The 18,017-nt window shown below is 38.7% G+C and overlaps 1 protein-coding gene across 8 annotated transcripts in view; it reads left to right on the top strand.

The window, feature by feature from the left end:
* The window catches only part of disp1 (dispatched homolog 1 (Drosophila)), a 123,011-nt gene extending 116,260 nt beyond the window's left edge, over window positions 1-6,751 (top strand). For all 8 annotated transcript variants that reach the window (XM_088625544.1, XM_088625541.1, XM_088625543.1 and 5 more), the window contains one exon: window positions 1,251-6,751. In XM_088625544.1, the coding sequence (XP_088481670.1) occupies window positions 1,251-4,850 (3,600 nt within the window). In that variant the 3' untranslated portion in view covers window positions 4,851-6,751. The remainder of the gene's footprint in view (window positions 1-1,250) is intronic.
* Window positions 6,752-18,017: the final 11,266 nt, after the last annotated feature.

Raw genomic sequence — 18,017 nt, 5'->3', positions numbered from 1 at the left:
GACTGATTAAATGCTTTGAAAAAATGTTAAGGCAAGAGTATTATATGAGGGTAGCAGAAACATAAACTATAGCTACAAAATGGGAAACACTGAGAGGCTATGAATGAAAAAGACTTGGGAATCTGTTGACATATCATTTGCGTATTATAGACAAGGTATGTGATCAATAAAAAAGGCCATTGAAATGTTAGGATAGATATTGAAAAGCACAACATTTAAATTATTGGTTGTCAGAATTCTACTATTAAGACCTCATGAATAGTCTATGTATTTAAAAATATGGTCTTCATAAAGGATCAATAAGGACATAAGACTTTCATAAATAAGGACATGAGAATCACAGAAGGTTGAACAAGCTCCCAAGAACAAGTTACCTAGCCATCTTGTTGTACAAAGCCATCAGTACAAATGACTTCAATAGGCAAAAAGGACCAAATGGTCTTTTCTCATTTATAACTCTTTTTATTTAAGAGCTCCTGGGTTTTTGTAGAATTAACTAATTATCCACTGAATTGCACATGAATGAAATGTCTGAAAATGAAGGTGTTAAATGCCCACTTACCGATCAAGAAAAGCACAAGATCCCCGATCCCCTGAAGACTGGGATTTGATTCTTCTAAAATGAGCAGTTTTTTTTTCATGAACATACACACCTCCTTCAGGAGCATCTGCAGATTATAATAGTAGTTTTTTTGTATTACTTACTGTAGGTGTGCACCCATGCTCAGAAAGTAGGACTATATAAATGAGGAGTTTCAAAAATGTGCTAAGGTGCTTTATTTACATGTGTCTTTGACCCAAATATTTACATTATACTAACAACTCTAAAACTCCCTTTAAGTGTCACTTTCACAAAATCTTGTTCCTTCTCTGGCATTCAAAAAGCTTATAGCAGCCACAGCTCCAGAAATCAGCAATATCTTATCAAACTCCACCCTCATCCACAGAGAGATCTGGTCTTCCCAAAAGACCAGGTCTCCACCCAGAGACTGGAGCTATATCTGATACGGAAACCGAGACATAAATAATTAAGGATAAAGTGTGCCTCGTTAAATTAGTTCTCCATCTTGGCTGACCCATACCTTTTTGGTAGTTTAAGTTTTGGCCTTACTGCATCAAAAAGTACTACAATCCTCCCCAGAAATATTTCAAAAAGCAAAAGGATTCCCACAGGTGTGGAAAAACTTGCTGTTCCCTTTTTCTTGTTGCAATATAGTAGTTCTTAACTCTTGTTCTGCTTTCTAACACAGGTTCGATCACATCCACAGTACTGGGATTTGTGCCAGCGCACCTCTCATGCCTCATGCTGCCCAAGCTGGACTCTGGGCAACTATATTGCCATCTTAAACAACAGATCCTCATGTCAGAAAATTACAGACCGTGATGTTTCTCATACCCTAAAAATACTCCGCTCTTGTTCCAAATACTACTACAATGGCACACTGGGACCAGACTGCTGGGATATGACAGCTCGAAGAAAAGACCAATTGAAGTGTTCTAATGTGCCTCGGAAGTGCACAAAATACAATGCAGTTTATCAGATTCTTCACTTTCTAGTGGATAAGGACTTTCTGAGTCCAAAAACTACAGATTACGTTATGCCAGCTTTAAAATATAGCATGTTGTTTTCCCCAACTGAAAAGGGAGAAACCATGATGAACATTTACCTTGACAATTTTGAAAACTGGAACTGTTCTGATGGCATCACAACCATAACTGGGATCGAGTTTGGAATCAAGCATAATTTGTTCCAAGATTACCTTTTAACGGATACTGTGTATCCTGCCATTGCAATTGTGATTGTCCTTTTGGTCATGTGTGTGTACACTAAGTCAGTCTTTATCACCTTGATGACTATGTTTGCAATCATAAGCTCCTTGATCGTCTCTTACTTCCTATATCGCATAGTGTTTAGCTTTGAATTTTTCCCCTTTATGAACCTCACGGCACTTATCATCCTTGTTGGCATTGGAGCAGATGATGCCTTTGTCCTGTGTGATGTTTGGAACTATACTAAATTTGACAAGCCCAACTCTGAGTTGTCAGAGACAGTGGGGATTACCTTGCAGCATGCTGCCCTCTCTATGTTTGTTACTAGTTTCACCACAGCAGCTGCCTTCTATGCTAATTATGTCAGTAACATAACAGCAATCCGGTGCTTTGGTGTGTATGCCGGCACTGCTATACTAGTCAATTATATTTTAATGGTAACCTGGTTGCCAGCAGTTGTTGTTTTGCATGAACGATACCTGCTCAACATTTTTACATGCTACAAGACTCCCCAGCAGAGGGTGTACAACACCAAAAGCTTTTGGACTTTGCTTTGCCAAAAGATTAATAAGTTCCTCTTCACAGTGTCTGAAGCCTCAAGGATATTCTTTGAGAAAGTTCTCCCTTGTATTGTAATCAAGTTCCGCTACATTTGGCTGTTTTGGTTCCTTGCCATCACAGTAGGTGGGGCTTACGTTGTTTGTGTAAACCCCAAAATGAAGTTGCCTTCTCTTGAGCTGTCCGAGTTCCAGGTCTTTAGGTCTTCCCATCCTTTTGAACGTTATGACGCTGAATACAAGAAGCTCTTCATGTTTGAAAGAGTCCACCATGGAGAAGAACTCCACATGCCCATTACAATTATCTGGGGGATCATTCCAGAAGACAATGGAGATCCACTTAATCCCAAAAACAAAGGAAAACTAACACTGGATAGCCACTTTAATATTGCCAGCCCAGCATCGCAGGTTTGGATTTTAAATTTCTGCCAAAAGCTGCGAAACCAGAGCTTCTTTTACCAAACAGACGAGCAGGATTTCACAAGCTGTTTCATTGAGACGTTTAAGCAGTGGATGGACAATCAAGACTGCGATGAGGCAACAGTGTACCCATGCTGCAGCCAGTCCACATTCCCCTACAAGCAGGAAGTCTTTGAGCTTTGTATAAAGAGAGCAATCATGGAACTTGAAAGAAGTACTGGGTATCATTTAGATAGCAAGACTCCGGGACCCAGGTTTGATATCAATGATACAATCAGGGGTGTTGTACTGGAGTTTCAGAGCACTTATCTTTTCACACTGGCTTATGAAAAGATGCATCAGTTCTACCGGGAGGTAGACAGCTGGATCAAGGAGGAACTCCAGACTGCCCCTGAAGGCCTGAGCTCTGGGTGGTTTGTGAGCAACCTGGAGTTCTATGACTTGCAGGACAGTTTATCAGATGGCACTCTAATTGCTATGGGACTGTCTGTGGCAGTTGCTTTCAGTGTAATGCTGCTTACAACATGGAACATTATAATAAGTCTTTATGCCATTTTATCTATTGCTGGAACAATATTTGTCACAGTAGGTTCGTTAGTGCTTCTTGGATGGGAGCTCAATGTATTGGAGTCGGTGACCATTTCTGTTGCTGTAGGCCTGTCAGTGGATTTTGCTGTCCATTATGGGGTGGCTTATCGCCTCGCACCAGAGCCAGACAGAGAGGGCAAGGTGGTTTTCTCCTTGAGTCGGATGGGATCTGCTATTGCCATGGCTGCTCTGACAACATTTGTTGCTGGTGCAATGATGATGCCATCCACCGTCCTGGCCTACACTCAGCTGGGGACCTTCATGATGCTCATCATGTGCATCAGCTGGGCTTTTGCCACTTTTTTCTTCCAGTGTATGTGCAGATGTTTGGGACCGCAAGGTACCTGTGGTCAGATTCCCCTGCCCAAAAAGTTACAGTGCCAAGCATTTTCCAAAAGAACTTCAGCAGCTCCTGCCACCAGAAGTCAAAGTAAGTTGTGCCAAATGAGTAAGTATCAGCTGGATGCCAGAAATACTGAGGTTGAACATGAGCACTATGAACTAGAGCCTTTAGCGTCCAGCAGTGGGACCGTTGAGAAGGCACCATCTGAAGAATCAAAAATGAGCTCCAGACTACACAATGGAAGACCACCTCATAATTGTATGCACATACCCAGTAACAAAGCAGAGGCTGAAAAAAGTGGAGCTCCTGAGAAGGGACCTAAGACTCCTTTAGACCAGGCCCATGTATGCCATTATACTACACATAATACAAACTGTAATATAAGAGACCCACACCAATGTGTAGGCATGCAATGGAGCCCTCATTCTCATTCACAAATTGGAGATGCCTTTTGTGCCCAGTGCATTTCTTCTGCTGCTAATTCATTAAAAGTTCAAAGTCCAATGTCTCCCGTCGATAAAATGCATGCTTCTATGGAATGTCACGTGCATTATGTTCATCATGCCCACCCTCACTACCACTCTTGTTCACAAGGGAGAGCAAAGAGACATGCATCTCATAGCTATCACCTGAGAAACTACTGTGTACATTCAGTCCACCAGCTCCACCAGCAACCCTGTGAACATCAGGCTTCAGAAACTCAGAGCTCTAGGTGTGCAGAGGACGCCCTAAGAACTCTTTCTGACAGCACCAACCCCGTAATTGACAGAATTGTAGATTCCACTAAGACACAAAGTGGAGCCGCACCTTCTCGGTGTGGTGAAACACAAAACTGGAAAGTGCAGGGCAATGACACAGGAAGCCCAGATAGAGACAAAATCAGTGGTCAAAACACAGAAAGCTGGGAGTTGGAGAAAAATGATCCCAATGAAAAGATGTCTGGTGGTCTTGAACAGTCAGAAACTACTTTCATTACCCATGAGAAGGTGAAGAAAGATCTAAACAGTCCTCAGTGTAAAAGCAAGACACCTGCAGTCTCACCTGAAAAAATCTATTTTAACAGAACTTTGAAAGTTAAGTGCAATTCTGTTGACTGTTCAATTCCAAACTCTGAAGCCAATGTGCCTGCTCTCTCAATAAGTTCACAACCTTCATCTGAAAGTTTATGTTAACCTGAATCCAAGACTTTCTAACAATAAAACTCAATATATCGCCATCAATTGCTGTGTTCCTTCTTAATAAATATCTGGGATTTCACAGACTAAAATTATCCTGTACAAGCAATTAAGTCTCTTTGTTTTCACAAACATTTTTATCAGATATTGTTTTAACAATCGTTGGACAACTGATCAGGATCTTTTAACATGCAAAAATATAAAAAGCTGCTTGGTATAATTTGCAGAAGTCCTTAATTAAAAATGGAATTGTGGGGCAGCTAGACTTCCTTTTATAAATGGGCTGAAATACAGTAAATGTTTCTTTTGGGACTGGAATTAATAAGTAACACTCATTGGTGATGTTTTTTTTTTTTCTCATGGCAGATTGCCTGTGTAATGACTTCATTTTACCTCCTTTTGTGATAGATGTATGGTAATCTCTGATGTTTAACATTTAGTTTAGGAAACTGGAATACTGAGAGTATCTTGTCCATTTTTCAAAACGCAGTGTGGGAGTGTGCTTCATTTAGAGTGTTTTTTTCCCCAAGAATCTGCTAAAATGTAACAAATCATGGCCATGACCTTTGAAAATATGCTTGAAGTTTGATTTACTAGTGCATTTTTAAAAAATATTTGAACCCTGAGAGAATATTTCATTTTTCCAATACCTAGAAGCTTTGATCAGAGCAGATCTTGGAAAAGCAACAGTTACTTTTCAAAGCCCCACATTCATATTGATTTGTTTTTTCATGACTTAGGTTTTGTAACCTACTGTTATAAAATTTCACCAGCTTAAAAAAAAAAATTCTTAATCATTTGTTCTTTGTTATGCTTAGTGATGTTGCTGAAGTGGTTTGTGGGGATTTCATACATATTTAAGTGTGGTTTTGTCAAATTAACTGACACTACAAAAACAACAATAATATACCACTGTACTCACAAATCCGGTAACCAGCAGCCATGGTAGGTTGTTGGAGGCCTTTAGGGCTTTACTTATAGTTAATACTGACAGGTGTTGAATTCCTAGACTTAAAATGCTCTGCGCTTAAGAAGGGGCCCAGTGTCTTCAGTTGTAAGCATTGCTCAGGGTCTTTCCATATTAAAATACAGACATGTTTAATGTTGGATTCCAGAGTATTCCAATGATACTTCTCGAAAAGTAAGATCTTCAGCAACAGAAAGACCTTTATTTTAATTTGCTAGTATTTCATTGGTCTGCTTTCTTTTAAAATTTTAGTTGACAGTAGTTAGAGGTTCATGGTTAAAACACCGTGAAATACAAGTTGAGAGAGTTGCTTCATCATGTTTCTTAGATGAGATAGATTATTGTATCTGATTGTTTACCTTGGAACTAGTCACCCGAAACCACTGTCAAATGGTAAAAATAGAAGAGAAAAGTTAAAACTGTATTTAATTAAAGTAATCTTTTCAAAATTATTTATTAAAAAATAAACCTGTAAGGTAACATGCAAAATTTCTGAAGAGATCTTAAAGTGAACAGGGGAATTTGCTCAACAAATGAATAATAATGTGTCTGCTTTTGTATGACTAATTTAAGTGCGGTCTAATTAATGTGCTGTAGTTTCCCAAACTTAAACTCCTCACTTGTGATATACAAAGAAATCACTTTTATTTATTTATTCAGTCTTTATTTACATTTACAGTTCCTTCATTTGAAATGTGTCTTCAGAGTACTAGCGGCGACATTTCGTTGCAGCCACTTTATGGAAAAAAGTCTAGCTGTCTTCTTTTTCCAGGAAAAAAGGGAATCAATAACATGAATTTTAAATGTTCTTAAGTTATATATGTGTATACAACATTCAAAATGAAATGGCATATATTGCTTAGGTGTTCTACAATGGAAGGTTTACTAAGAATCAAAAGACTGTAATAAAGTTTTCCATTCAATTATAAAAGTGTTGTTTAATTTATCCATACGTCTTGTACTTTTTTTTGTACTGGGTACATGAATGGGCAGGTAGCTCAGAATTTGTATGGTTTTCTTAATCTAATGCCTGCAAGAAAAAAAATACTGAATTTCACATTTAGAAAAAGCAGCTGTTCTGTCGGGCTATTCAAAGCCCTCGGTAGGAGGCACAGCCTTTGGGGCTGCAGAGGAGCCGCTGTCAGCCCCTCCCTTTCTGCCCACCTCCCCTACCCTTGAGCAGGGGCTGCAACATCTGGCACTGGGATCAACTGTTCTAGTCCCAGGTTGTCTCCCCAGGATGTCAAGGGGGCAGCGGTACCTATGACAATACAGTGTATATGCACACAGTACTGTATATAGTGATAGTGTACATGGGGGTCCCTACTATACAATAGGGTTAGGTACCAGAAAGGAGATGCGTAGAGCAAAAAGATTTCGACTGGGGGAAATGTGCTGCAATGAACTGGAGTCCCGTTCCTGTGCTGCGGCTGTTACTTGCCAGGTTAGGCTCCCCACGACCCCAAATAAGAACACGTGGTTAGAAAAGAGGTGGATGGCAGATTAAGGGGGGATAATGAGTAATTTTAAACTTAACATATGGGAGTCAATGTGAGGAATTGAAATAATTGGAATAATTGTAAGGATAGGGACTGGAAGGTGGGGTAGCATTTTTCATGTGTAGCAACCTAAAAATGTGAACAGTTCAAGTACTTTACACGTACCTTATAACAGCTTTTTTTTTACATACTGCACACTGATTTGAAAGCCATTTTTAAATATATTTAATAGTATTTAACCCATTTTTAATGGAAAACTATATTCAACACATTTTTTTATAAAACATCTTCACCCCAATCTATAACATTTTTAAACATTTAGTATTTTTAAAAATATTTTAAGTGTATGGATACAAATGTACCTTCGTGTATCAATGTTGTTTATGATCTTACCTTGAGAAAGTGATGAGTTTTTCTTGATTGCCTTGCATCACTAACAACATCCATTAGAAACAGGCTCTGCCATGGTTGTCGCAGTGGTTTTCTTCACAATTTCAGTAGGTCCTGGTTGAGGCTTCTCTGTAAGTGGCTAGAGTTCATTGGGTTTCTTTTTAAAGAGTCAAGGGTTGACTACTTTGTCTTTTAAATTTAGTTTTATTTTAAATTTCTTTTTGCTTTGTCTTTTAAATTTATGGCATGATAAAGCATCTTTTACAGTCTGTTTCACTTTTGAAGAACAGCTGGAGTGTTGAGTGTCTGGATGAGATTCAACATGGCACAGGCATGTTCACAAAAACGCTGTTGCTCTGTAACTGTGAACCCTTTTGGTTGGAAGAATCATCATCTATACTCTCTCACAAGTTTGCTTGTCTGATTCAGCAAGGTCTTCATTACTTATAGGCATGTTTTGCAACTCCAACAGATCTTCCACATTGTTGTCTCCTAGCTTTTCAAAAGTAGCCTGCTTTGCTGGCTTGGTATCATCTAATCCCCTCATACAGTAGTTATGCACTGCATCTGGATATGGGTTTTGCAAAACCAGGTTCATTAAGTGAGAAGAGAATAAATCTAAAATGTTTAGATTTCCAGATTTCCAGAAATCTTGGACTGGAGTTTTTCCTCATCGGTTTCAGTGCTAGATTTATGGAATACCCGTCACAATTCTAGCTGGGAATAATGCTTTGAACATGGGCTGCCACATTGTGTTCTGTGGCATAAACATACAGTAGCTTTTTCAGTATGTTTGAACACTTTCAAACGTTTGACATTATCAACAAGCACGAAAACTCCCACCCAGAAGCCGTCTCAATTGTAGTTGGGGACTTCAACCACTGCAATCTGAGGAAAGTACTGCAAAAATACATTCAGCATGTCACTGTACGGACAAGAGGAGGCAATATTTTGGACCACTGGTACACAACAATAAAAGGAGCATACAAAGCGCTTCCCAAACCGAGTTTCGGTAAGTCGGACCACATTGCTCTCCTGTTGCTTCCTGAGTACAAACAGAAGCTGAAGACCTCCCCAATTAAGAACAGGCCAGTGCGTTGTTGGTCTGAGGAGGCAGAAAGCAGGTTAATAGACTGCTTTGATAGTACAGACTGGGACGCATTCAGAGTTCCCGACACAGATTTAAATGAGTATACGGACGCGGTCACCGGCTATATTAAATACTGCACCGACATTTGTGTACCAGAAATGAAAATTAGGTCATTTCCCAATCAGAAACCATGGTTCAACAACGACATACGCAATAAAATAAAAGATAGAACCACCGCGTTCAAATTGGGGGACAAAGAGCTGTACAGGAAATCATGGTATGCATTAGAGGAAGCCATAAAACACGCCAAATGGAGCTACAGAGTGCGGCTTGAAACGCAGTGCGCTGACACCCGGAGGCTGTGGCAGGGATTACAGTCAATCACAGGCTACAGGGGATGCAGCCAGGAGACTGACACAAACAACCTTCCTGCCTGACGAGCTGAACCATTTCTATGCCCGCTTTGATGCTCTGAACACGGGCAATGCTGAGAAAACCCCAAGTGTGCTGTACAGTGTACAGTGTGCAGGGCGAGTTTGAGCAGGACGTGCAGAAGACTCTGAGCAGGGTGAAAATCCGTAAGGCTGCAGGGCCTGATGGGATACCACCTCGCGTCCTGAGGACATGTGCAGCCCAGCTGACCACAGTGTTTACGGACATCTTTAACTCCTCCCTGTCACAGTCCATGGTCCCTACCTGCTTTAAAAAAAACACTATTGTTCCACCCCCCAAAAAGGCAAAAGTGACATGCCTGAATGATTACCACCCAGTAGCATTAACATCTATGGTGATGAAATGCCTGGAGAAGCTGGTATTGTCACACATCAACTCCTCCATCACAGAGTCCCTGGACCCCTTGCAGTTCGCCTACCAGAACAACAGATCAGTGGATGATGCTGTCTCCATGGCTCTGCATACAGCCTTTGAACACCTGGACACTAAGAACTCATATGTGAGAATGCTGTTTGTGGACTACAGTTCAGCATTCAATTCCATCATACCCAGTCAACTGGTGGGAAAGCTCAGGGGATTAGGTCTATGCAACTTGTCTGCAACTGGCTGCTGGACTTTCTTATCGAGAGACCACAGGTGGTGCGGATAGGCGATAAAACATCAACACCACTCACCCTGAGCACTGGAACCCCACAAGGTTGTACTCCCTGTTCACTCACGACTGCACAGCAAGACACAGCAACAACCGCATCATTAAGTTTGCAGATGACACCACTATAATAGGACTGATCAGTGATGATGACGAGTCCACTTACAGGGATGAAGTCATACAGCTGCTTAGGTGGTGTCACAGCAGTAACCTGGACTTGAACATAAAGAAAATGAAAGAGCTAATAGTGGACTTTCGGAGACACAGGCCACACACTCACAGCCCACTCTGGGGAACGGAAGTGGAAACAGTCACCAGCTTTAGGTTTTTGGGAATTCACATCTCTAAAGATCTAACCTGGACTGTGAACACTGACTCTATCATGAAGAAGGCTCAGCAGCGCCTTTATTTCTTGAGGTGCCTCAAGCGATGGGGGATGCCAATACATGTGTTGGTGAACTTCTACCACTGCACCATCGAGAGCATCCTCACCAACGGGATCACCGTGTGGTATGGCAACATCTCTTCGCGAGAAAGAAAGGGACTGCAGAGAATGATCAATATGGCCCAGAAGATCATCGGCTGCGGTCTCACCTGGGTTAAACAGCTCTATGAGGACCGCTGCCGTGGTACAATTCTGGCCATCACAGAGGACAGTCACCACCCCGGGCATGAGCTCTTCACCCCACTGCCCTCAGGCAAGAGATATAAGAGCATACGGACACTTACCACTAGATTCTTCAATAGCTTCTATCCACAAGCAGTGAGATTGGCGAACACATTTAGCCATCCCCCTCGGCCCACACCTACACCATCACCATCTACCTCATTATGATTTCTTATTTATTGCACATCTCCAGTCATTGCTTACATGTCTGTGTTGTTTACATTCAAACTGTCTACATGTTTACTTGTACATTGTCTACTGTTTGTTTGTATATTGTCTTGATGCACTGTTTGCACTTTGTTTTGTTTTTTACACTTGTTTTACAATCGAGAGACTTTCTGTAAGTAAGAATTCCATTGTACCAGTTCCGGTTACATATGGCAATAAAGTTCAAGTTATAGTTCAAGTTCTTTTGTGTTTGAAATCCAGATTGTAGGAACTGGCATTATCAAAGAAGATAAAAATACAAAATGTCAAATTCTCCTTCTCGGATACCTTTTAATTTTGCCAAAAAATAGTCATCAACTACATACAGAAAAGCTGCTTCATTATCCAGGGCTTGCAATGGGATTTCCATGTGACAGGAAGCTGAGGTTTCACGAGAGTGCCTATGAATTTTAACTTCTGTAAATGAGCAGTAGCTCCTACCAAGAGAGTTAGCCAATCTTTTAAGGACTTAAAGCCAGAACCATTTTTTTCTCTACAGAAATGTATGTCCTAGATTTTCTATACCTCCAGGTTTCATCTATCAAATAGCTGTTTAATGTGATAGCTGCCTATTTCAATTAGTTGCTTCTGTGTCAGCACTGAGTGAACTCCCTGCATTCTCACATTTTTAAACCCATGTCTTGACTGAAATTGATTAAATCTTCCAAGGGCAGCCTTAAACAGTATCTCTTTGTGTCAACCTCTCCCAGGAACTTTAAATCCTCATACAAGTTGAAGGCCATCTCCTGATAAGGATGATTGGTGTCTTTTTTTAAGGAGTTCCCCTATCCATACAGCTATTTTTCGATTTAAGCATTTTGCTGTGTAATATTCACATTAGAATGCTTTAAAACCTTGCTTTACTTTCAATTTACTTTTAGATCATGCATGTACCCATCAGAAGAAGTCCCAAATAAAGTCCAGTATTAATTGTCTGTTCACCTTTTGGCAAATACTTTAACTTCCTATTTAATGCCCAGGGTAGTACTACTACAGTACTTTACCTCTTGTACTCAACAGTTGCACTACACCTGGGACTCATTGTAGAAGGGTTACAAAAATAAAAATGGACACTGCTTACATTGTGCATGTGACAGACAATAAATCAGTCAAAAAGAACAGGAAATTCTTATATTTGATTGCTCAAAACATTGAAGATGTGTGGGGAAAAGTACATATACAGTATAAGAAACATGTCAGAGATCCTCCATTTTTATACACCTACTGTACAGTATAACCCAAATTCTGCAAAGTGAAAAAGCAACCATTATCGACCCAAGCTGATAAACATTAGAAGGAGCAGTCAAGGGTGATACTGGTTCACAAGCAACTACACTACACATTTACCACAATTGATTCTTATGTCTTTATTTCTATCTCTTTTTGAGTATTTACAACATATAATTAAACAGTTCTATTTCTAAGTATATATACTGTATTTATACAGTATATCTTGCAGTTTGTATTCATTAATATTTTATTAAAATGCATTCATAATGTTTTACTATATACTCCTTGGGTGGTCAGTAAGTATACTACATACTTTGTAAAGTATTTTATAGCAATTTTAATATAATTTCAACTGATATAATTATGAATGTTCATCTTTAGACATGTTAAAAAGTATACCCTGTTGAGATTTAGGAGTCTTGTAACCAAACTTGTGCTTCCTTTTACCACACACAGTTCTTCCACTGCCAGTGCAGTTAACGTGAACTACACTGATGTTTTTGAATATCCAGGTCTTTGACAAGATTGAAAACTACATCTGAATTAAAGTTACTATTAGGTGTGTCTTCAGAGTATGTTTTGTGTTCTGTTATTTTTTCTTCTTACTGCCATCCTTCTGATGATGTTGGTTGTTGCATTTTTATAGTGGTAGATGTTGCACACTTGAATAGTTGTGTTTTAGTCAAATAAAACTTCTTATCTGTTTGTGCAAACAAGATACAGTAAAAACAAGGACAGAATGGTTTTATTTCCAATATAGTTTTATAGTTTTTATTAAAATTGTATTTAGGATAGGATGACTGCTTTCACGTTGATGTTTTACTGAACAAACCATCACATCTGGACACAGTACAGCACTACAACTAGATTGGTAAAGGCCAGGGGGGAATTTGGCAAGGACACTAGGGTTCCATCTCTGCTCTTTGCAAGAAATAGCCTAAGATTTTTAATGACCACGTGGAATCAGGACTTTGGTTTTCCATCTCATCCAAAGGACGGTGCCTTGTTTACAGTATAGTGTCCCCATTATCATAGGACCTACAAAGACTGGGGGTGAGCACTCCCTGCTGGTCCCGCTAACACCTGCAATCTTAGCTTTCCTCACATCTGCTTGATAACCTAATTAGTGGATTGCTAGTTATGAGTTGCAAGATGATATAGCTGCTACTTTGCAGAATTACAGAACTCAGTTTACAATATGAAAAAATATTCAGCTACAATAATATAGTGTTAGAAGTGATAAGCTTTCCTTTTGTTGGTTTGATTAACAAAATATAATGTATTGTTGCATTTAACTTAAAAATATCTTGGGTTCATGTTATTCCTATTACAGTACAGTATGTAAGGATTTAGAGATAATAAAGAGATTTAACCAGAGCAATGCCTGATGAATTATTCTGTCAGATGGCATTTGCACTATTTAATTTTCATATTTGAAGTTTTTAAAATTATCTTCTGTAACACCAATCCAATTAATTCAGTCTTCAGTCTTCTATCACTGTTAAACTTTTTAAACCTTATGAATATTACAGAAATAAGTTGCCGAAATCTTTTTCAAGATGCCAGGCCTGAGAGGCCCAAGATTTTGCAGTATTAATAGGGAGACCCTGGCTGGTCTCCCTGCCTGGGTGTTTACCAAGATACTTTGAGATAGAACAAGATTTTAAAACTACATTTTTTTAATGATGTTAATCTGGTCATTCAGTATTACACCTTTACTGATAAATAGATTTAATTCTGATTAAAATGGTTGATTAATGCCCTTGCCTGGTAATAATCTATTACAATTTACTAAATTTGATTGGTCTTTTCCGTGGATGTATGATGAGCAAAAATCTAGGTTAAGGAAATGATCCGGAAGATGACATTTGTTTTTGTGCTGTCACATTTTATTTAACATGACGTTATTACGGTAAATTAATTTTCCATCAGCAGGGTTGATCCAGCTGTGTTTACTTGTCTCTAAACCCTAGATGCTACATGTCATCCCACAAAAGCTCCATGGGGCTCAAAGCCCTTTCCTGAGTCACATTCTGGTCTCTCAGGAAATCTCTTGCTACACCAGCCACATGAGGATGTGTGTTGTTTTGCTGTAATGGCATCATATTAAGACTAAGGACTACAAGTGAGGACCCAGGACTTGATTAGTGTAGATTAATATAATTTTAGGATTTTCATCATTTAAATATAAACATGTTATATGTTTCACCTTTGCAACTATATTCTGTGCAGTCTGGCAAAATCCTTTGGCACAATTTGTTTGGCCAATCTTTGTTTTCTTCATAACTTCATAATTCAAGACGGATTTTCAATTATTCCAGTTGTGCTTTTATTCCTCCTCTCTCCTATTTAAAAGGACCTAACTGGTCCTTGAGGGCTGCTGTACTCCAGGTGTTTTACGTAACATAATCATGAGTTAAGAACTGGAAACAGTGGTGATATAAATCAATTAAATGGAGTGTTTGGATCCCATGTGATTATTTGGGCTACTGCTACCAACAGGTCCTGACAAAGACAGAACAATCTCCTACAGTAGACAAGTTAATATTTGGATGACTTTTGAACTTCATTACTGGCATGTAAAATTAAACAACAAATATGGAATACTGGCTGGGTATCTATAATTGGAAAGTGCACATAAATGTGTTTTCTATTATTATACAAGTAAAGACAAAGTGTATAATCGGAGATATTAATTGTAGCTGGAACTTGTTCTACTGCGTAATCATGTTAGGGAAAAGTTGAGTTGGATGGTAATTAATCACATTTAAAATATGTATGGATTTGATGTGTTAGACGTCCAGCATGAAAGTATACACTTACATGGGATTGAGATGTTTTGTTACTGTTTTTTATTTTATTTTTTTTAAAAGGCTGTTTAGAGTGCAAACTTTGTTAAAAAAAAATATTTGGCCATGTTTTTACATTTTTCTTGGGAGTTTTTGTTCTTTTATATGTCGAATGGTGTTTCGCCCTCTTTGGCACATGCTTGCCCAGACAGGTCACTAAGTAAGATGTTCAGGGATGAATAAAGGAAACAGCTGCTTTTTAATCTGTTGGACTGTGAATACCAAAACAATGTAAGGAGGTTTAGCCACAAGGCTGCAGCATATATTCGTTTTGAAACATGTACTGTAAGGTTTGTGTCTGGTGAAGAAATGTTCTTACAAAATACTACCTGTCCCTACATTTTTTGCAATACAATATTCATTAAAAAAGATTCATTGGCCATTTAAAAAGCAAGAAGAAGTTAATTCACACACAATTTAGATGATTTTTAAATCATCAGGGGTTGCTGAGATGTAAATATAATAAATACATTACATCTATCCGTTTAAATGGTGGGTAAAGAAAGGGAGATTGAAGTAGTTTTTTTCTCCATTAGCAAGACATTAGACTCCTTGTATGATCAACAGAGCCTCAGCTGAAAATATTTATAGAAAGTAAGTCCATATTGGACTTGTTTCAATAGAAAGTAGATGCTACCCCATGGAGCAAATACACTCCATTCATTCACGGCATCACATTTTATCTTGTATTGTATTGCTGCTCTAAATAGCCCGTGGCACTTGCTGTGTGTTGAAAAGAGGAGGGTTCTGCACAAGACATACTACAAGAATATAACATTACAAAGTTTGTGTCTCACTGTAGTAATTATAGGTTTCTGATGCATTATCACAAGATTGGAATCATATATCTAACACATTTAAGCTGTGCATCAAGACCCATTACATTTGAAAACTCTGCTCCTTTGAAGGAGTGACTCATTTTTGAGACCTTGGTTTACATATCTGTACAATCAGGAAAGTTTTGGCCATGTCTTCAGACCACCAAGGAGAAATACAGTAAAACTACAGTACAAAAAGGGGGTGTTTACACCATTACAAAATAGTGATGAAAGGGATTTTCTCACACAGATACATTTCATAAATATGGTGAATGAATGACATTACAGTCTTAACTCATCAAAGGCGATCAGGGTTCTTTTCCAGGAAGGAAAATTATAGCTTGTTTCTTGTGATTTTAAAGGCTCATAACTGAACAACCATAATTAGAAATCTTCTGGCATATTGCCCAATATTGGTTCATTTTGGTCCTGGGCCAGGCATACAGCATATGATGGTATTTGGCCTGCAGCTAATGTTGCTGTTGAATCAGTGTTGCCCTCCCATCTTTGCATTTAACAAAGCCCCATAGTTGATCTAAAGCAAAAATATTATTTAGGGACTATAACCTTCAAAGAAGTACTTCTAGTATGAAATTATTTTCTAAATTTCCACTGATCCGTGTTCAGAGAACTGGATTTGTGCATTCAAAGAAATGTTTGGGAAAAATTTAGGTACACTCAAGCTCATCTAACCTTCCTAAGCAGCCATCTAAAAATCAGTAAAATAAAACTCACCATATGTTCCTTGGGTCCTTTTGCCACTGCTTTTGCTGTGTTCAAATTATGCATTTCTTAATCCCTTAGTCTCGCATACCAAAAATGAATCACTGAGATCTGGAATTATTCCCTCACCCATTAAACTCGCAGTTACTTTACTGCTGGGAAAAAAAAAACAGAACGTAGACTTTAGCCTGCTCAGTAATTATTAATATCTAACTTACCATTTTTGGCAAAGATACTAGAATGGGCTGTTGCTGTTTTGTAACAAGGTCACTTACCTGCAAATAAGATGTATTCAGTCTGCATAGTACAGAAGCAGCTCTTAGTAGAATTTCTAATGAGCTGCCGATGACTGCCGACTTCAGGTTTTGATTCATTCTTATTCTGGCGGACCTCAGATTCCATCTTCAAAGTTGGGCCTTTGATACAGATACTGTCATCTTACTGAATAGATTTGAGAGGGATGTTAATATCACTGGAACTGCTTTGTTAAGGATGAAGTCTTATCTAACTAATAGAAAAAAAAATATTCAAGTTCATTATTCCTCCTCTACAAGGATGGCTAAAAGGGGTTCCCCACTGAGCTATAATCCTGGTGCTGCTCTTTATAGTATCTACTGTATATGCTACCATTAGATTTGATTTTAGACCCATGTCTAGAATTTTGATATACTCTTTAATCTGAACCTTGCATTTGAAGTTCATTCTTGCAAAGCTGTAAAGGTGTCTTTTTAATCTGTGTAATATTCATCACAACACACCCATACAGAAGAAATGCTAATGTATTTATAGGCTACATTATTGTAATTTAGTGTTTGCTGGTAATTCCAAACATGATCTTAACAAGCTGCAACATGTTCAGAACTCTGCTACTCAGCTCACAACTAAAGCTAACATGTACAAATCTGTATCTCATTTCAGCTTCCTTGCATTGACTTGCATTTTCATAATGCAATCCCAAATACCGATGCTCACCTTAAAGGACTTGGAACATTTTGGCTCCCAACTGCATCAATTTTAAATGTTAAATCCCTGCACACCCACATAATTTACCTGATTTGGACTCAAAAAATGATGCTCTAGATATTGAGAGGCCATACTGTATTTTGGTTCTTTTCATTAATTGGCTTGGAGCAGCTCATAGCGGATTTTGCGGTTCTGTCAGCACTTTCAACTGCTGTCTTAAAACTCATTTTTATGCTCCAGTTTTCAATTCTAAATTACTATATTAATTTGCATATTTTGCATATAAATTTGTTTTTTTCATTATTTTTTATTGTAATGAACCTTGACACAATTTATTATGAAAGACAATAAAATACTGATTAGTGTTAAATGGATGCAGCAAGGATGGGATGGTGGTGCAGTAGTTTGCATTTCTTCTTTGCAGGACTGGGGGCTTTGACTCCATTTCTGGGCTGCTATCTACATGAAGTTTTTCGATTTGAGAAGTTTGTTCATGTGGGTTCCCTCTCGCAGTCCAAAGACATACTGGTAGGTTTACTGGCTTCTGAGAAAATTGGACCTGATGGGAGTGTGTGTATGTGTCTGCATCTGTGTTTGTCTCTGCCTGCCCTGTGATGGACTGGTGTCCCCAACAGGATATACCCAGCCTTGTGCCTATG

Source organism: Lepisosteus platostomus, chromosome 3, assembly GCF_059453375.1.
Source record: "Lepisosteus platostomus isolate fLepPlt1 chromosome 3, fLepPlt1.hap1, whole genome shotgun sequence".
Taxonomy (NCBI): domain Eukaryota; kingdom Metazoa; phylum Chordata; class Actinopteri; order Semionotiformes; family Lepisosteidae; genus Lepisosteus; species Lepisosteus platostomus.
Note: the sequence above shows the minus strand (reverse complement) of the source record. Positions and strands in the feature narration are given on the sequence as shown.